Source organism: Esox lucius, chromosome 20 (assembly GCF_011004845.1).
Source record: "Esox lucius isolate fEsoLuc1 chromosome 20, fEsoLuc1.pri, whole genome shotgun sequence".
NCBI classification, from domain to species: Eukaryota; Metazoa; Chordata; class Actinopteri; order Esociformes; family Esocidae; genus Esox; species Esox lucius.
In genome coordinates, this window is record NC_047588.1 from 34,147,725 (window position 1) to 34,168,626 (window position 20,902).

At 37.8% G+C, this 20,902-nt stretch overlaps 2 protein-coding genes across 4 annotated transcripts; one reads left to right on the forward strand and one right to left on the reverse strand.

Moving 5' to 3' along the window:
- Window positions 1-3,523: 3,523 nt before the first annotated feature.
- On the reverse strand, window positions 3,524-14,144 carry LOC105018764 (membrane-spanning 4-domains subfamily A member 4D-like). Of its 2 annotated transcripts, XM_020040635.2 has the most exons (8): window positions 13,908-14,144; window positions 5,955-6,015; window positions 5,586-5,748; window positions 5,111-5,215; window positions 4,874-4,930; window positions 4,652-4,753; window positions 4,231-4,347; window positions 3,524-4,001 (listed from the first exon to the last, which is right to left on the reverse strand). In XM_020040635.2, exons 1-8 carry the CDS (start codon window positions 13,978-13,980, stop codon window positions 3,972-3,974), a joined length of 708 nt encoding a protein of 235 aa, XP_019896194.2. In that variant the 5' UTR covers window positions 13,981-14,144; the 3' UTR covers window positions 3,524-3,971.
- Window positions 6,279-19,304, forward strand: si:ch211-269k10.4. Of its 2 annotated transcripts, none has more exons than XM_034288657.1 (6): window positions 6,279-6,428; window positions 6,766-6,964; window positions 7,936-8,055; window positions 8,354-8,410; window positions 17,150-17,257; window positions 17,782-19,304. In XM_034288657.1, the coding sequence occupies exons 2-6, from the start codon at window positions 6,785-6,787 to the stop codon at window positions 17,878-17,880; spliced, it is 564 nt and encodes a 187-aa protein (XP_034144548.1). In that variant the 5' UTR covers window positions 6,279-6,428; window positions 6,766-6,784; the 3' UTR covers window positions 17,881-19,304. The 2 variants fall into 2 exon arrangements, with proteins under 2 accessions (XP_034144548.1, XP_034144547.1); XM_034288656.1 differs by having other exon boundaries at window positions 6,281-6,428; window positions 6,761-6,964.
- The last annotated feature ends 1,598 nt before the right edge of the window (window positions 19,305-20,902 follow it).

Here is a 20,902-nt window from a genome sequence, read left to right on the forward strand (position 1 = left end):
CAATCACAATCATTTGTGCCTGGTCAATGGGAGCAGTTGGTTTTGCATTCATCTCTGTTAGTCATTAATATCACAACATATCAAATAATTTGGGAACAATTATTATTATTATTATTTATTTTTTTAAATGTTTTTATCTAGATATATAGACAGAAAATGTATCAGCCCTCATCAGCCACTACATACTGAAATGAGGCCAAACTATTAATTCAACACAAGCTGGAGAGTAGGATGTAAATCTTGTAGTCAGAGCAGCTATGGCTAACATCTGTTTTTTAGGTAAGCACTGTACACATCTTATTGTGGTTTTTTAATGGCTGACTCAGACATCCCAATGCTAAAAGGATATGGGGAGTCTTTACTGATGGAAACTGTACTATGCAATAAATCACGAAAATAAAAATGTTGTTGCTTTTTTGGTAACTGGGTGACCTTTCAGACAGGCAGGTGTTTTGGCTTTGTCCCAAAATAAACTACTCCTATCATTTGCCAACTAAAATAAATACATACTCACTACATGAAAAACACATTAAACTGAGCATTGTGCAGGTTGACAATGATTTTATATATCCAGACTAAAATCCTCCACTTTCTCCCCGTTCTCATTGCATAGAATGACCGAACTGCTCGACAAGCATTCTGTAGTTAATAATCACGTCAGTTCTTCCTATGGCCCCCTAGTCTTACCTGTTTTCAGACACCATCAATGCAGGGGAGCAACTGAGAAGAATCCATGTCACCTCCTACAGACTTCGGTACAGTACATTGACATCAAACCTCAAACCCCAAATTTGTATAAAAAAGAAAATGTCATTTCAAACATCAATAAATGTGTATATTTCTCATTGTAGCATTATTTTATAGCCTATAATTATATCCCTCCTTTAGGTCTTTACATAATGTATGAACAACTAACAAGTGTAGACATTATATTAAAATATAAGGTGTGCCTTAGGCTGGCCACAATAAAAGGCCACTCTAAAATGTGCAGTTTCATCACACAGCACAATGCCACAGATGTCGCAAGTTTTGAGGGAGCGTGAAATTGGCATGCTGACTGCAGGAATGTCCACCACAGCTGTTGCCCGTGAATTGAATGTTCATTTCTCTACCATAAGCCATCTCCAAAGGCGTTTCAGAGAATTTGGCAGTACATCCAACCGGCCTCATAACCGCAGACCCTGTGTAACCCCAACAGCCCAGGACCTCCACATCCAGCATCTTCACCTCCAAGATCGTCTGAGACCAGCCACCCGGACAGCTGCTGCAACAATCGGTTTGCATAACCAAAGAATTTCTGCACAAACTGTCAGAAACCGTCTCAGGGAAGCTCATCTGCATGCTCGTCGTCCTCATCCGGGTCTTGACCTGACTGCAGTTCGTCGTCGTAACTGACTTGAGTGGGCAAAAGCTCACATTTGATGGCATCTGGCACTTTGGTGAGGTGTTCTCTTCACAGATGAATCCCGGTTTTCACTGAACAGGGCAGATGGCAGACAGCGTCTATGGCGTAGTGTGGGTGAGCGGTTTGCTGATGTCAACGTTGTGGATCGAATGGCCCATGGTGGCGGTGGGGTTATGGTATGAGCAGGCATGTGTTATGGACAACAAACACAGGTGCATTTTATTGATGGCATTTTGAATGCACAGAGATACCGTGACGAGAACCTGAGGCCCATTGATATCCCATTCCTCCACAACCATCACCTCAGAATGCAGCATGATAATGCACAGCCCCATGTTGCAAGGATCTGTACACAATTCCTGGAAGCTGGAAACATCCCAGTCCTTGCATGGCCAGCATACTTACCGGACATGTCACCCAATATCCAGCAACTTCACACAGCCATTGAAGAGAAGTGGACCAACATTCCACAGGCCACAATCAACAACCTGATCAACTCTATGCAAGGAGATGTGTTGCACTGCGTGATGGAAATGGTCACACCAGATACTGATTGGTTTTCAGACCCCCCTGGACCCACCCAATACAGTAAAACTGCAAATTTTAGAGTGGCCTTTTATTGTGGCCAGCTTAAGGCACACCTTTGCAATAATCATGCGGTCTAATCAGCATCTTGATATGCCACACCTGTGAGGTGGATGTATTATCTCGGCAAAGGAGAAGTGTGCACTAACACAGATTTAGACAGATTTGTGAACAACATGAGAGAAATAGGCCCTTTGTGTACATTGTGAAAGTTTTAGATTTTTTTAGTTCAGCTCATGATAAATGGGGGCAAAAGTGTTGCGTTTATAATTTTGCTCAGTGCATTAACAAGAAACCAGGCAAGCCTAGTTCAGTCAGATTGCAATAGAATAAATTGCCTTTGAGATTCGAACCCAGGTCACCCACATGAAAAGCTGTGTCACTAACCACTACACCACATATCTCTACATTTGATGGGTGTCAGTAGCTTCATATTTCTATGAACAAATCCTCTTTTGCCACTGGCCGTTTTAACAGCTAATTGGCAATTTGTGAATGAAATTGATACAATTAAACTGACTAACATTTCTTACTTTGTTTACCTCCACCACAAATAGCGTCTATGAACTGTTAGCTTTTGCCACTGGCCCTTTGAAAATCTTATTAGCCAGTAATAGGCTGTACCAGTATCTACTAACTTACTGGAATAGTCATAGGAATTGAGCAATTGCTAGCGAGTCTGCCAAAGCTATTTCATCTCATGGCATAATAACTTATTTTTTTCTTTCATAACATAACATACTTTTTTCAACATACTTTTCTACCACTAGACGTTTGAGCAGCTTATTAGCCAGTAATAGGCTTGCTGGTATCTAATAACTTCTCAGGAATAATCATAAGAACTGAGCAATTTCTAGTGAGACTGAAGATGAACTTTTCCATGCCAGAAACAGTCGCAATATAAATGCTTTTTCCCCCCACACAGTGCTTGAGAAACACATCATCAGTTTAAGGTCCTTGCATGTAAAGCTACCCAAAAGAAACGTTTCAAAAAAATTATTGACAACTTAAAAGGTCTCTCAACACTCAATGTTGGCTTTCTGTGCTAAACTGTATTATGAGGAAATCGATTTATTAAAACAAACGTTATGTTCTGTCAGATAGCTTTCCTAGCCACTGGGCATCAACACAGTTGTTGCTTGTATTTATAAAAGCATTTTGTGACAAATGCTGATATAAAAAGGGCTTTATAAAAACATTTGATTGATTGAATAAAATGTGTGAAGTAGGCAGTACTTTCCTTTTTGGCATCAGACATGTTTAATTATCATATGCATCATTTTTCCATAGGCTACTATAAGTTAAAGGATACTTAAAAATGAGTTTAATCCAAACTACTTGGTGAAACATCGTATATAAATCTGAAATTTCAGGTGACAAACAACTAAAACTGATCAGGGTATGTTAACAGAATGGTAAAAATATCTGTATATATAAATATTTGTTTATATTAAAATATCTGTAGCCTATTACTATGGCCAGAAAGACTGGAAATTGTATATATTGTTGTAAAAATGGAAACATGAAGGAATATACGTTTTTTCTCATTTTAATTACAAAAAGTAAAGTGAACATATTGCCTAAATTCTAAAATGCCACATCACATTATTAGGTGTATGCAAATTATAATTATAGTATAGAGAAAGTCTGTCATTATACATTTCTACTAGTTAAATGCTATGTTTACTTTTTGCTATAGAATATCTGTGCAACAGTACAATGAACATTTTGCAGAATGCATATTTTAAAATGTATTTATAATTAAATGTATTTCTTCGTAAGCTCATTTGTAGTTACATGTGGTCCGTTTATTACTTAAAAGCCATGGTTTGTATAGGGCTACTGTACAATACGAAAAATACACACACAAAAAATACACAAACATAAAAGCAATCACTAGGCTAACTCATATTAATAAGTATAATATTTTTTATAGCTATTTCACGCAGTTATTTCTCTATGTGCCTTTTATCTTCCAGACTCAAACATCCTGCTTCAGGGTGACCATAGGCTGGAGGAGAAAAAACAACCATCAAGTGATTATTTTTTCTTATATAATGGTTTTTAAAAACATAAATAATTTGCCTTTACTCCTTAGTTTATTTAGAAGTCAGTAAAAACATATGCTTGAATCATTATACCATTTTACTTCCTGAAATGACTTCAGTTTAAGTCGACCCCAACTCTGAAATTGCCAAAGTAAATATAAAAATAAATATTACAAATGTTTAGTGTCTTACCAGAACATTAAAATGCTGTCTGCACACTGCTTTACTCTCCCAGTAAATCATCACCATGGCAACAATCAGTTCAGTTAACAGGAGAACTGCAATTATTCCAAGGATTCCATGAAATACCTAAAAAAGAAAAGACAATCATAAGTATACACAACAATTAGCCATACATTATTTTTTTGTTGGATTAAATGTTGTTAAGTCATTGTGGTTAAACGGTTTGCTGACAAAAATTCACACAGAATTAAACCGCAAAAACATTGCAATGTGTTGCATTGTGTTATTTTAATAGTTTTCTCTTATTAACAAATGTGTTATTACTGTTATTACAAATGAATGCATCACTATCATCATCATCATCATCATCATTATTATTATGCAGTATTTGTTGATAAAACATGAAATAATAAAGGTTATTTCTCCTCACCCTCGGCTCTGACTTTAGTTGTAATAAGTGAAGAATGCAGAGAGAAATAGCAGCTACTGCCCAGAAACTGCTTATCATATTCAAAGAAAATGATACTTTGGTCTGTCGAAACAGGAGATAGACAGATGCACACGGTCCAATTTGTTTCAGAGATGCAGTATTTGATTCCCATTTTAAACTACTACTTAGGTGAATTTAGTGATTGGGAAACATTTAACTCACCACACATATATTTGGAGAGTGACCTGCAGCGTAGGACAGCATACCAGCAGCCATGAACTTCAGGAGACACATGTGTTTAGTCAAATTACTAAATATTTAATCAAAAGTAAATGTATTATCAGCAAGTTACACTACACACTCACACAATTCACACTGACAAGGGGACAGGGAAAAGCTACAGACTTGAAGCGAAGTAAAATAAATAAAATAAAATATTGGAAATACTCTGTTTCTTACCAGAAAACTGGGCATGGTGTAGGACAAAGGAGAATTTCCGGTCTGGTCCGGGACAACAAGAAACCCTAGACATATTATAAGGACTCCAGCTATTAGCTGAGAAGCCTTACCAGGATAAGAAGACAATGTAATCAGATGACAAAACTGACGGTTTCCCAGACACACATTTATCTAGTCCAAAATAAAGAATGACTTTCAGGTCTGGTTTTGCGAACACAGATTAACCCTAGTCTCTGTTGAGATTGATTTTTCAGTCCAGGACTAGGCGTTTATCTATGTCAGTTAAACCGGCCCAATATAAAATAATTTCAGTTGTTCCTACATTCTAGTCCATGACAAGTTCAGTCCTCGTCACTTTGCAGGAAAAGATCATTTAAATGTCTTTCAACAACTTTTATTTCTCGTTTGATATATCTGCAGATTAGACCAACTGAAATAATAAATGTCCGTAGGGGAAAATATTTGCCACAAATACCCCCAGTGCTTTTGGCTGCCCCTTGAGGAAGACCTTGTAGACATCTTTGAAGACGCAATGGAACTTCTCTGGCATCAGCTGACCCTCACTGGCATCTCTGAGGCTGCCCAGAGGTATGGTGATGACCATACATTCATCGGAGTAAAATGTGTATCTCATTAACCTGTTAAGAATGCCCATTGATAAACAGTGCAGAATAAATGTAGAACATTTCATCACGTTTCACTACGTCAGATGTGACGATCATGACATGAAATAATATTGTCGAAACTTAAATGGTTGTAACAATTCCATGATCATTTTAATTAGTTGGTAAGTATGCGGTGCTACGTTATTATTTTGAAATGAACTTCTAGAAAGTTTACATACCTTCTGCTGTAGGTTTCTTTCTTTATGGAGGAAATCACACTAGGCGCTTGTCTGTACCGGTCTGGTAAGCAAGCAAGTGATGGACAAGGATATTGGTTTTCACACACCACACAGACTCACACATACACACACACACACACAAACGGTTCCTCACAGGGTGGAACGGTTTAGAAAAGTTCAACCACAGAATCCCTAAGTGTGTCGTATTGCGCATCTCACAGTAGCTCTCATCACGTGAGACGTTGCAAACACCATGTTTCTGGTACGAACAACAGGCGCCTTTCAAAATGCGCTACAAAGAATTTCATGTGTGGCAACTGTGGTTTACAGTTTAAATTAACTGCCCTGCCCCCATGTCAATGGTAGAAAAAAAAACATTGAGAAAAAAAAAGAACCTCTATCTGATCATCACAGGGATGCTAAAAACTCAACTTTCCTTGGCTGGACAACAATACAGGCATGAAATAAGCTCTGGTGAGTCTCAAGGAGATAAATTATAAAAAAATACAAAAATAAGGATAGAAAGCATGTACACCTTTAGCATATGAATGCATTTTTTATTATGACAATCCTTAACACTGTAAATTATGTTTGATTGTCTGAATCACAGACCATTCAAGGTAAATAGATCAGATGTTTTGATATGGTGGTGAGTGATGATGACAGAGGTCATGTTGTTTTACTCAAGGACTCTAGGTGTATTATTATTGTAGTAAAAATGTGTTTCAGCTATTTTTCCCACCGTAATGATTGCTTTACTGTTTCACAAGTGTATTATGTTGATCCGTGACTCAATATCATCTCAGCCCAGGTGTTCTGACTGAGACATCATGGCTTGTGCAGACATCCCCATGGACATCCAGCAACCCGATGAGGCGGATCACGACTACGAGGACAACGCGGACGACAAACGAAAACCGCTGATCAAATATTATCAACCTACTGAGCTGATGCCTCCCCGAAAAGGACCTCTCCATGACCTGTTACTGAAGCAACCTGCCGTGTTAGGGGTGAGAACATAGATAAATGGGACAACTTGAAAGTAGCTTTAAAATCAATAGAATAGTTGCTCTATCATGAAGATGAGGAGAATTAGAGCTGGGTATAATCGCAACAACTACTTATCACGGGCATCCATGATAAGATTTTAGGATTCACAAGAGAGGGCGACAACAATCAACCAATGTTAATACATTAATAAATAATAATAAACAATAACTGTAGATTACCTGGACAATTCAGATAATGTTTCCCAGTATGGGTTTTTGTTATCGGCCAGCTCTATGCCAGATGTATTAGTTTATCAGAATATATTTTTATTCATAACTGTATGTAAGCTCTCATTTGTGGTGTCAGGTGCCTAACAAGTGAACATTTCTACCAATTTTAATTTTAATATAACAGAGTGTATAGCTCTTTATGTATGGGTCACACACATAGACAACCCTTAACATAGCTTCTATTATGTGAATAGTTGAAATGCAGAGTGAAGTGGAACTGCGATAATTTGAAAGGGGAACTACAGGAGAATTAAAACAAAATGTTTTTTATAATATACTGTGTAGGCTACTTTATCATGGTTCAATATCAGGACATGCATTCAGAAACATTACCAGACAATACCTGAAATATCCTAATGAAAATAACTAAAATGAGTCTCTTCAAAAAAGTGAAGGGTTTTAAAAAGCTTCCTGAAGGTTCCCATGTGTACACATTGGGGTGCATATTGAAAGTTGTTGAAAAATGTGTGTGATAACTATAGCATAACATAAATATTTAGAAGGTGGAATGATTATTAAGAAGGAGGAATGCTTCATTTGCCATGGGTTGATAAGGATTTTATATATACACACATGACTTTTGAATAATAAATTTTAGTTGAATTGTGCTTGCTTAATATAGTGGCATATAAAATGTGTAAACTTATGGGTGATTATTTTCAATGAGGGATGATTTATTTGTTAGGGTGTGTTTTTGTCAGTCTCTGCAGATGGTTAGCGGGTTATTAAGTGTTGGACTAGGATTTCTGTTTGCTACAACACACGAACCGACCCATTCCCTTTTGACTTTGCTCAGGGTTGCCCCCGTCACTGGAATACTAGTAAGTGGGAACATTGTCTTTTTACCATTAAATCTTATTTGTTTCACCGTCAAAGACCATTTTAAGATGAATATATATATGTAACTTCAGTAGAACTAAATAGTATTAGTAATAAAGGTTGAACATGTTTTGCAATACATTTTTAATGTTATTATTTTATCAATTTGAATAACATATTGATTTTGTAATGACAACTTAATATATATTTCAGCAATTCAGTTTATTGCATTGCTTATTGCTGTCAGTGTGAAGTACTTTAAAATAATCTAAACTGTTCTTTTTCTACTTCAATCTTCAGTTCTTCATTGCTGGACTGTTATCCAACCTGTTGTTCAAATACCCGGGATTGTTACCAGTGAGTCAAATGACAGCAATGCAGAGAATACCAGAGGGCAAAAGAGATTGAATTACAAACTGACGACAGATACATTGTCATTGTCACATTTGAAATAATTTGTTCTCTTCTGGGTAGGCTATGGATTATGGTGCATTAGAAACATGTAAATGTTGCTAATCCACCGTAAAAAAAAAGATACAGATTTCCTTTCAGAGTATACACAATGTCCACAGGCATACAGACCACACAATAATTTTAGAAAACAACAGATCAAAATGTATAATATTTGGACACAGACACAATTTTCATAATTCTGGCTCTGTACACTACCACAATGGATTTGAAATTAAGCATCTGAGATGCAAATTAAGTGCAGACTTTCAGCTTTAATTCAAGGGGTTGAACCAAAATATTTTTTGGTTGTGTTTTGGGTCATTGTCCATCTGCAAAGTGAAACGCCTTCCAATCAACTTCACTGAATTTGTCAGAATCTGGCCTCTCTTTTCTTGAGGTTTATGAAGGGTTTGCATCTGTATTTGCTCTTGTGAAGTCTTCTCTTCATGTTAGACTTGGATAATGATATGCCTACCCCCTGGAGAGTGTTCTTCACTTGGGTGGATGTTGTGAATATTTTTTTTTTTACTATGGAAAGGATCCTACGATCATCCCCCACTGTAGTCTTCCATGGACATCAATCAATCAATCAATCAAAATGTATTTATAAAGCGCTTTTTACAACAGCAGTTGTCACAAAGTGCTTTACAGAGACACCCGGCCTTAAACCCCAAGGAGCAAACAACAGTAGTGTTGAATTTCAGTGGCTAGGAAAAACTCCCTAAGAAGGTCGAATTTTAGGAAGAAACCTAGAGAGGACCCAGGCTCAGAGGGGTGACCAGTCCTCTTCTGGCTGTGCCGGGTGAGATATTATAAATAAATTTCTCTGGGCTAAATCCAGAGTATATTTGATTTTAGACTAGGTCAGAAGTATGACCAGGTGGACAAGGACAGGAACAGCAACGGTCCCCCCAAACCAGGTAATCCGCAGGTGTGGACCAGGACCTCATCTCCTTCTAAAATTTTAAATTGGAGGAAACTGAGAAAAGTTAGTAGTACATCCCTCATGTCCCCCAGCACAATAATATAGCAGCGTAACACCTTGGAAACATCCAGGCCTTTTTGTGTTGCAGAGCTCACCAATGTGTTCTTTTTTTCTCAGAATGTACCAAACTGTTGATTTGGCCACTCCTAATCTCTCTGATGTTTTTTTTTGCAGCCTAAGGATGGCCTGTTTTACATTCAGAGCTCCTTTGACTGCATGTTATGGGATCACAGGAACAGCTTTCAAATGTGAATGTCACAACTGGAATCAACTCCAGACCTTTCACCTGTTTAATTGATTAAGAAATAAGGAATAGTCCAAACCTGTCCATGAAATCGCTTTTGAATCAGTTGTACAATTATTTTTGGTCCCATGAAAAAGAGGGGGCTTCATATTAAAGAGCTGTAATTCCTAAACCCTTCCTTCAATTTGAATGTGACTACCCTCAAATTAAACTTAACTAACTTTAATTTATTTGGGTCAACAGCCAAAATAACGAATCTTGTTTCAGTGTCCAGTTTATTCTGGACCTATCTGTATATGCCATCTTCATTGATTAACTGTTATCTTTTTTATTATTATTTTTTCAATACATTTATAGTAAATAACAATATGGCAGCGCTGCTGGGCTATATCACGACCTGTGCCAATCAGTGTAGCGTTGTTAGTAGTTGCTGCCATGCTGTGATGGCATACACTGTCACAGAGAGAACAGAGGACTTTAATAGCATAACTAAAATCGTAATAGACCTTTAAAATAGAGACTAAAACTACATCAGGAAAAGAGAACAATGTAACACAGGAACAATATTCAAACAATGAAAGATTTATCAAGTGGGGCCTGATAAAAAAATATTCAAACCTCAAAATACACCCCCATCTAATGCCCTTTTATGATTCACTATTTGTTTCCCGCAGTAATTTAAACAATGGCTAGCCTGTTCCCCAAGATCAAAAAAAGGCATAATTAGGTGCATTTATTTGGAACAACTTAAGTTGTACCACTCAAGGGCCTCTGAAACATTGCACCTTATGGCATATGTTGCACTGCAGTGAAGTTAGCTTTATATTCAAGATTCGGATTTTGAACGTCATTACCTCATCAAGGAAAGCTACCAGAAAGACAACAATTACATATTCTGAATCTGCTGGCGATAGCGAACAAGCAACACTCAACAGTTGATTAGTTCCATATACGTTTTATTAGGTCCAAAAGGTATTGAACATGATTATAAAGCAATTCTTCATAAATTAAGTAATAATGTAAAAAATTTAAAAATAGCCAAACTAACAGATGTTGACAGTAGAGCAGCTGTTCCTGAGGAAATATCAGTAGATTATTGACATAAGTTTTACTGGGTTCGAGCTATTGAACAGAATTCATGAATAATTGCTTTATAAATGTTCAAAATGGGGGGGGGGAAATACAATCTAAAGGATGTTAAAGGTAGAGCAGATGTCCCTCAAGCTATATCAGTTGATTATTTCAATATACGTTTTATTAGGTCCGAGCTATTGAAAATAATTTGAGAAATTGCTTTATAAACTGTCCAAAATTGAAAAATAGATTATCTAAAGAATGTTGATGGTAGACCAGATGTCCCTGAAGCTATATCAGTTGATTATTTCCATCTAAGTTTTATTGGGTCCAAGGTATTGAAGAGATTTCCTGAAAAAATAATATATAAACTAGTAATAATGTCCAAAATGGAAAAATAGCCAATCAAAAGGATGTTGATAGTGGAGCAGCTGTCTCTGAAGCTATATCAGTTGATTATTTCCATATAAGTTTTATTGGGTCTGAGCTATTGAAAATTATTCATGAAACATTGCTTTATAAACTAGTAATATTGTCCAAAATGGAAAATTGCCAAACTAAAGCATGTTGATGGTAGAGCAGGTCTCCCTGAAGCTACATCAGTTGGTTATTTCAACAGACGTTTTATTGGGTCAGAGCTATTGAGATTTCTCTGAATTAAAATGTTTAAATTAATAATAAATAATTTCCTTAATTATAAGACTGAATGATGTTCATGGTAGGGCAGTTGTCCCTGATGGTCTATTATAAAGTTACCTTGGGTCTCAAGTACTGACCTTTATTTTAATAACAGACAATACATTTTTTTATAATGCAAAACAATCATCATGTCAATGTTAGGGCACCGAGTTCTGAGCTCTTTAGTCGTTTTGATTGGTTTATTTTTTTATTGGTTGCAATGCAATTGGCGTTTGTCAGTAAACTACATTCAATACGCACTTTCAACACGCTCCCTTAACGGAGAATACACGGAAAATCTGCCATAGACATGACTGTAATGTCGTCTTTCAAAAACTGAACGCAACAGAGAAAACAGCGAAAACATTGTTGCTTGTTCGCTATCGCCAGCAGATTCAGAATATGTAATTGCCGTCTTTCTGGTAGGTTTCGTTGATGAGGTATTGACGATCAAATTCCGAATCTTGAATATAAAGATAACTTCACCGCAGTGTTAGTTGCCCCCGCAATCTGAGCAAAATGTCCCTTTCCAAAGTTATTGAAAAATGAAAAACCTGTGAACTTCAGCCATTCACGTTAATTTATAATTTGATACCCCAATAAACAAATGTTATTTTTGTGTTTTTGAGTCAGCAATTAGACATTGGGCCTCATTCATCAACTGTTCTTAAGAAGAAATTCCTTCCTAAAACCCACTTATTCAGTTTCCACAAAGATTCTGATTTGGGATTTGTTCTTAGGTGAGAACATAATCTATGCACACCCAGGAGCTGACTTTTGAGTCCTGTTTGTGCCAAATAATAACTTTTTGCATTTACTTTAATTCTACAGTTTTACAGTTTGGGAACAGAGGAGACCAGTTGCTGTAATTTTGAAAGTGAAATGTTTTCTCATTCTTGCTTGATATAGGCTGCTCAACAGTTTGGGGTCACATTTATAGTATTTGTCGTTTCATAATGCACCAAATAATTTCAATGGGTGACAGGTCTGGACAGCAACTAGGCCAGACTCTTTTACTACAGAGCCATGCTGTTGTAATTCGTGTAGAATGTAGTTTGGCGTTGTCTTGATGAAACAAGCAAGGCCTCCCCTGAAAAAGACGTTATGCTGCCTTCCAGACATGTTTGCTCCAAAACATGTATATATTGTTATACAAACATGTATATATACAGATGTGTAGGTCACACATGTCATGTGCATTAATGCACACCCATACCATCACGGGTGCTGGCTTTTGAACTGTGCACTGATACCCAGCTGGATGGTCCCTTTCTTTTTTTGCCCGGAGTCCATGATTCCCAAAAATAATTAAAAATGTTGATTTGTCAGACCACATGACAGTTTTCCACTTTGCCTCAGTTCACCAGAGAACGCTGAGTCGTTTCTGGATCTTGCTTACGTCAGGTTTCTTCATGGTAGAGTTTTAACTTGCATTTGTGGATGCAGCAACAAACTGTGTTCACAGACAATGGTTTTCGGAAGTGTTCCTGCGTCCATGCAGTGATTTCCACTATAGAATCGTGTTTGTTTTTAATGCTTTGCCGAAGATCATGGCCATCCAATACTGTTTTTCGGGCTTGTCCCTTGCGTACAGAGATATGAAGCCAAATTGAGCTCAAATGTATTTACTGTAAGAAAAGAAAAACGTAACTGAAATATTTCATAGTATGAAAAAACTAAATTCAGTCGTATGAAAAAAACGGATTCAAGCGTGGAAAAAGTGTATGCTAAAATCATTAAATGGATTTTCGCGTCCGATCTTAACGTGTTTGAACGAAGAAATGTTTTCTCCACGTTCGCTGATTTCTTCCCTTCGAGTCATGTTTTCTCAAAACCAAGTTTTGAGCCTCTATTGGCGTGGAGGCGGGCCTTTATCTGGGCATTGAATTCTCGCACCTGATTACCCATAAATCACACCATTATAAGGTGAAAATCATAGCCTTTCCATGCACTGCTTTCCCAATGCAATCTGTGTAGAGAATTTTACGAATTGTATAAACTAGGCTAAATGTTTAAATTACGTGTACGTTACATTTTGATTTTCTTACAGTCATTACATTTGAGCTCAATTTGGCTGCATACAGAGCTTTCTCCGCAGTCCCTGAATCTTTTTGTGATATTTTGTAGATCATGAGATCCTCAAACTCTTTGCAATTTTACGTTGAGAAACGTTATTCTTAAATTGTTGCATTATTTACCTGCGCAGTCTTTCACAGAGTGGTGAATCCCTCCCCATATTTACTTCTGAAAGACTCATCCTCCCTGGGATGCTCTTTTTATACCCAATCATGCACATCTTTGCATTTTACACAGCGTCCCAACTTTTTTGTAAAGGGGGTTGTAATCATTTACAAACTTATTTTCTTTGTTTGGCAATATTTTCTAAGGCCTCAGATTTGAGATCAAACCATTTTACTTACTTCCTTTGTTGTGCGTTCTTCTCCGGATACCGTGTTCACTGAACCAGTAATAGCATCCCATGCATCTTGTCATTTTATATCCACTACTGACACCGCTGAATATGACAGCTCGTTTGCAGCACTACCTCCACTTCCGAACTACTTAAGTTTTTTTTATGACTGGAGTTCGGTGCTCCATATTTAGATTTTGGTATGGGCATTCTTAACCTCTCTCTCAACTTTTCTTTTGAATATCTGTGTGCGCACACGGCCCTACAGTGTCATGCCCTTTTATGGGGATTGGTGGGGTGTTTACCTGTGCTAATTAGGAACTACTGGCACTCATTTTCAATTAATGTGGACAATGGGATTCATCAATATAAGAAGAACATATGTGCAAACAATTCTGGGGTTTAAGAACACATCATCAATCTCACATATACTTTCTCAAAAACAAATGTAAGAAAAAAACTATAAAGATATTGGTGAATGAAGCCCATTGTTCTTAAACAATGTTACTCAGAGGCGGTTCTAGTGATTTGGGGGTCCTAGGCAGAGACTGAGGCCCCTAAATAATGTATTTCTTTACCTTCTGAGCCACACTGCCTTCTGAGTTCAACTACAGTGAAGCACCTATTCATGTTGTTCAACTACAGTGAAGCACTTAGTCATGTTGTTCAACTACAGTGAAACACCTAGTCATGTTGTTCAACTACAGTGAAACACCTAGTCATGTTGTTATACTACAGTGAAACACCTAGTCATGTTGTTATACTACAGTGAAACACCTAGTCATGTTGTTATACTACAGTGAAGCATCTAGTCATGTTGTTCAACTACAGTGAAGCACCTATTCATGTTGTTCAACTACAGTGAAGTACTTAGTCATGTTGTTCACCTACAGTGAAACACCTAGTCATGTTGTTTAACTACAGTGAAACACCTAGTCATGTTGTTCAACTACAGTGAAGCACCTAGTCATGTTGTTTAACTACAGTGAAACACCTAGTTATGTTGTTCAACTACAGTGAAGCACCTAGTCATGTTGTTCAACTACAGTGAAGCACCTATAGTCATGTTGTTTAAGTGTAATGTTTCTAAATTATGATCAATGCATATATCTTGCTCTCTTGTAGATTTTCTCCCTCTTTAATGTCCTTGTTATGGTTGTGCTTATTTACATCTCGTTCTCTCCCCTTCTTTAATGTTCTGGTTCTGTACATTTTCTCTCTCCCTCTTCACTGTCTTGTCTCTGGTAGTGTTTATTTCTCTCACTCCCTCTTTAATGTCTTGTCTCTGGTAGTGTTTATTTCTCTCTCTCCCTCTTTAATGTCGTCTCTGGTGGTGTCCGTTTATGATGATGGTCTATAGTGCTTTCTTCATGGCCTGTCAATGTCAAATCGTCTTCAGGAATAGCTGCAGCCGCTAAGCTATTCACGTTAATAGTACTATCCGCAGCCGCTAAACAACTACTATTGCTAACATTGTTGGCAGAAGAAAGAAAAATGGTCACCTTTGGGAGGGTGCCAATAAAAGTTTTGTTTTCCTCCTTCTTCCGTCTTTTTGCTGCACCGCTAACATATAAACGTTTAATAAATTCCCAGATTTCCTATCCGCCTCTCTTACTTTAAGCTAACTGATTAAGCTACTAACATATTTCGCGCTGCTGGTCTGAGAAACAATATGGGACAAACCATTCGAGTAAGAGGTTCGGGTTCGTCTCGCACATGAATAATGGAATGGAAGGCAGGATATAATTTCTTTACATGTTTGGAAGAAATGTTTGGGATAAATATGCTAAATAACATACTGAACTATATTTAATATTTTTGTAAATTTTATTTAGAATTTTCACACGGCCCCCAGGCATTCTGGGGCCCTAGGCGGCTGCATACTTTACCTAATGGTAGCGCCGCCTCTGACGTAACCTTAAATCACTAGCCGTGAATCTCAAACCCTATCCCCAACACAATTGCTTGGAGTGCCCTCCATGGTCACGTGTTGCTGACAAAACTCAGAGGGTGACTTCCACAGAGTGGCTATGGCTTTAATAAACAGAGGCACGCTCTTGACTTGAATTATGTAATTAATGGTCCACTGTTAATTAATAAAACAAGCATGAAATAATGACCAAATCCCTCCTATCGTTGAAGAAATACACATCTAATTAGCCCGTACACCATTGCTCATTTTTGCTTCCTCAGCTCTGGGACACTTGGCCTATAGTGGGAGAACTAGACAATTGGAACTGGGAGATGACCTTCAAGAAATACTTAGTAGGGTGTATAGGAATTTGTATATAGTCTAATATCTTTAGGGAACACAGATGACATTGCTAGCGGCAACATTTTACCAACCAATTCCTGAGAAATACTCAGTATGTTGTGTAGGAATCTTTATGTAGTCTAATTTCACGGGGGATTACAGATTGACATGCCCAACAGCACAATATAATCCACTTACTCCATTAGAAATGTGCCAGTTTATTGATAATAAATGTTTACATATGCCAGGTTTACAACCATGACAGGCTGCTTTCATACCTCTGGTTATTGCCACAATCCAGAGAACTGCGATCAGCCACAGGCAAGCGATGTAGTCATGAGGTCATTTGAAAGACAATAGCAAAGCATTTTTGTATTCTCAAGATTGATCTGCTAATGATTGCTAGTTGTTCGGATTTAAATGATTCAATAAACAAATGACAATTTATTTAACATTTTATAGATCAATTATTATGCCATTAACATACATTTTTGTCATTCATTTTACATTGCCTATTGCTCACATCAGTTCCTTTTTATACATTATGTTTGTCATGGCTAAAATTAAACCTTGACTTAGGCTTTATATAGTACTGTGGCTAAACGTGGGCAAATGACAAACAGGGGAATACAGGTCTTGCATTAAGACTGCAGTATAACCAAGACGTTAACTCATTAAAACATGCTGGATGATACTGTACTGTATATTTGTCACAACTCAGAAAATAATCTATTGAATTAGCTTTTTCCTTACATTATGGCAAGAAGACAGTGCAGCTTGCAATTGAAGTGGTCTTTCATTCAAGACCAAAATCTTAATTTTAATTATTTGTTTATTTTTTCTTGTAACCTAGCTCAAAAGTTATACTTTATAATCAATTTGTTTCAACAATCTTCTAGCCCAGTCTAGCTTTACTCTATGTTAGCTTTGGCTAATAGCTTTGTTAATAGTTAGCTTAGCTTTGCAAAAACTCCTGACACTTTTTTATTAACTCCCAGGTCTGCCTGTTGGTCAACATTGGCTCCATGGTCGGAGCATTCATTGGAGGAGTTCTCATAGTGGTTGACTTGGCCTTCTGGAATCCTGCGGTTGAAGCTCATTTGAAGGTAATTTGTTCTAAAAGCATATTTTTCTGTTGGGATTTTTTTTTATTAACGCAAATGTTCAGTCCAAACGATGACGCACATACATTACAATTTGACCCGTCTGTCCCTTCAGCTGAATCCGTCTCAAATGCCACCAAATTGCCTGTAATCCAGAGCCATTCAAACCTCAGGGACCCCCAGCCTTTACATTTCTTTGATCCAGTCTAGGTTTAGCACAAGTGATCAGAGAAGTCAGCTAATCACCAACGCATTGATCAGTGGATCAGGTGTGCGTTTTCAGGGCTACAAAACAAAATAGTGAAACGCCTGTGTGGGTCCCCGAGATGAGGAGTGAATACCACTACTGTTGTGCACTACTGTTGTGCACTACCGTTGTGCACTACTGTTGTGCACTACTGTTGTGCACTACTCGGCCTCCGTCAAAAATAGTGCACAAAGTAGGGAATCGGGTGACGTTTGGAACAAACCCTTGATTGAAGTTGATCCTTTCCGCTGAAGTGTGTGCCTGTGTGATTCCTCTACAGTTGGAGATACTGGTGCTGTGTGTGTTACTAGAAGAAGTGGCCGCCTCTGCTATCCTCTCCTTCTGGATTCACAAAAAGAAGCCAATTCATAAGCTGTGAACTGTTAGGTTTTAGCTTAGCTCTGGTCAGGGATATTAGAGCGTCTTGCTTAGCTTACTTGTTAAAAGAAGGATTAGCATAATTTGCTAATTGTGCAACACCCTGGACCTTGACACACACATGTTTTTCCGCTCCCACTGTAATATTACAAGCTTTATTCTCAAATGTATTAAATTGATTTCATCAATCTACACTCCATACCCCATGATGACCAAATGAAAAAGGTTTAGATATTTTTGCGAATGTATTAAAAAACCGAAAAAAAATGTTTAGACCATTTCACTGAGTTCTTTGTTGAAGCACCTTTGGCAGTGATTACAGCCTTGAGTCTTCTTGGGCATGATGCTAGAAGCACGGTACACCAGACCTGGACTCCAATCAAATTGTAAAAACATCTCAAGGATGACCAGTGGAAACAGGATGCAACTGAGCTCCAATTTGAGCATCACAGCAGAGGCTCTGATTACTTATGTAAGTGTGATATATAATATTTTTCATAAATTTGCAAATAATTCTAAAAACCTGTTTTTGCTTTGTCATCATGGGGTATTGTGTGTAGATTGATGAGGAATCTATTACTGTTTTTCTCAAACACTTTAGCTCAATTGTCGAATGAGAAATATTTATTTTCAAAACAATAAGTTCAAATCTCTGAACAGTTAGTTTCTTGCTCCCACCAGAATAGAATGTTTTGGCACATTGCTGTGCAGTAAGAGTAAAATTTTCTCCAATTTGCACAATGCCTATATGCACATGGCTTGCTGATCAAATGGCAAACTGATGAGTTGATTCTCAGTGAAATTGTCATACTCTTCACAACTTCTAAACATTCTTTCATTGTTTGAGCTATCACTTGCAAAATGATCCATTCAGTTATCAATATTTGATATATAAATATCTACAGTTAGGTCCAGAAATATTTGGATGCTGACACAAGTTTTGTTATTCTGGCTGTATACCTACATATATTCAAGTTAAGGTGTTACAGTTAAAGAATGAATATGGACTTAAAGTGCAGTCTCTCAGCTTTAATTTGAGGGTATTCACATCCAAATTGGAGGAAGGGTTTAGGAATTATAGAAATACTGCTTTTTAACTTTAGGTTGCCTGCTGAGTGTAAACTGTTGAAATCAGAATGAGGACAAAAGGCAAGTTTTAAGAGTTAATTTGCATGTGCAAAGATCAAGGAGTTTCCAGAAATGTCAAGAGCTGACATCTTACGACTGGTTAAAATCTTTTCATATTATGACTTCTCTATACTAGCCTTTTACTTGTCATCATTACAAAATGTTTTACTTGTATTGACATACCCTGAAACAGGCCTTTTCATGCAGTGTTAATATGCAGCCTCCTCTTTTTCAAGGGAACAAATGTAATTGGACAATTAACTCAAAAGCTGTTTCATGGACATGTGTGGGCTATTCCTTTGTTATTTCTTCATCAATTAAGCAGGTGAAAGGTCTGGAGTTGATTCCAGGCATGGCATTCACATTTGGAAGCTGCGAACCCACAACATGCAGTCAAAGGAGCTCTCATTGCAAGTGAAACAGGTCATCCTTAGGATACAAATAAAAATCCATCTGAGAGATAGGGAAACATTAGAAGTTGCCAAATCAACTGTTTGGTACATTCTGAGAAAAAGAAGAATGCACTGGTGAGCTCTGCAACCCAAAAAGGCCTGGACGTCCACGGAAGACAACAGTGGTGGATGACTGTAGGATCCCTTCCGTGGTAAAAATAAAAAAACTTTAAAAGATACAGCCAAGTGAAGAACCTTCTCCAGGAGGTAGGCATATCATTATCCAAGTCTACCATTAAAAGAGAAGACTTCATGAGAGCAAATACAGAGGGTTCACCAAAAGGTGCAAACCATTCATTAGCCTCAAGAATAGAAGGGCCTGTTAAGACTTTGCCAAAAAACATCTAAAAAAGCCAGCCCAGTTCTGGAACTGGCTCAAACTGTACCAGAACTGTATGGAGAAGGCTTGGAATGGCTCATGATCCGAAGTATACCACATCATCTGTAAAACACCATGGAGGCAGTGTGATGGAATGGGGATGCTTGGCTTCCAGTGGCACTGGGTCACTCGTGTTTATTGATGATGTGACAGAAGACCCAAGCAGCCAGATTAATTCTGAAGTGTATAGGGATATATTGTCTGCCCAGATTCAGACAAATTCAGCGAAGTTGATTGGACGCCACTTCACTTTACAGATGGACAATTACCCAAAACATACTGCGAAAGCAACACAGGAGTTTTTCAAGGCAAAGAAGTGGAATATTTTGCAATAGGCCGAGTCAATCACCTGATCTCAACCCGATCGAACATGTATTTCACTTGCTGAAGACCAAACTTAAGACAGTAAGACCCACGGAAAAACAACTGAAGACAGTGGCAGTAAAGGCCTGGGAAAGCATCACAAAGGAGGAAACCCAGCGTTTGGAGATGTCCATGCGTTCCAGACTTCAAGCAGTCATTGCCTGCAATGGATTCTCAACAAAGTATTAAACATTTATTTGATTATATGATTGTCAAGACAATCTCCTGAATTCCAAACTGAATGTCAGAATGGGAAAAAAAGTTGATTTAAGCAATTTTGAGCGTGGCATGGTTGTTGGTGCCAGACGGGCCGGTCTGAGTATTTCACAATCTGCTCAGTTACTGGGATTTTCACGCACAACCATTTCTAGGGTTTACAAAGAATTGTGTGAAAAGGGAAAAACATCCAGTATGTGGCAGTCCTGTGGGCGAAAATGCCTTGTTGATGCTAGAGGTCAGAGGAGAATGGGCCGACTGATTCAAGCTGATAGAAGAGCAACTTTGACTGAAATAACCACTCGTTACAACCGAGGTATGCAGCAAAGCATTTGTGAAGCCACAACACGCACAACCTTGAGGCGGATGGGCTACAACAGCAGAAGACCCCACCGGGTACCACTCATCTCCACTACAAATAGGAAAAAGAGGCTACAATTTGCACGAGCTCACCAAAATTGGACAGTTGAAGACTGGAAGAATGT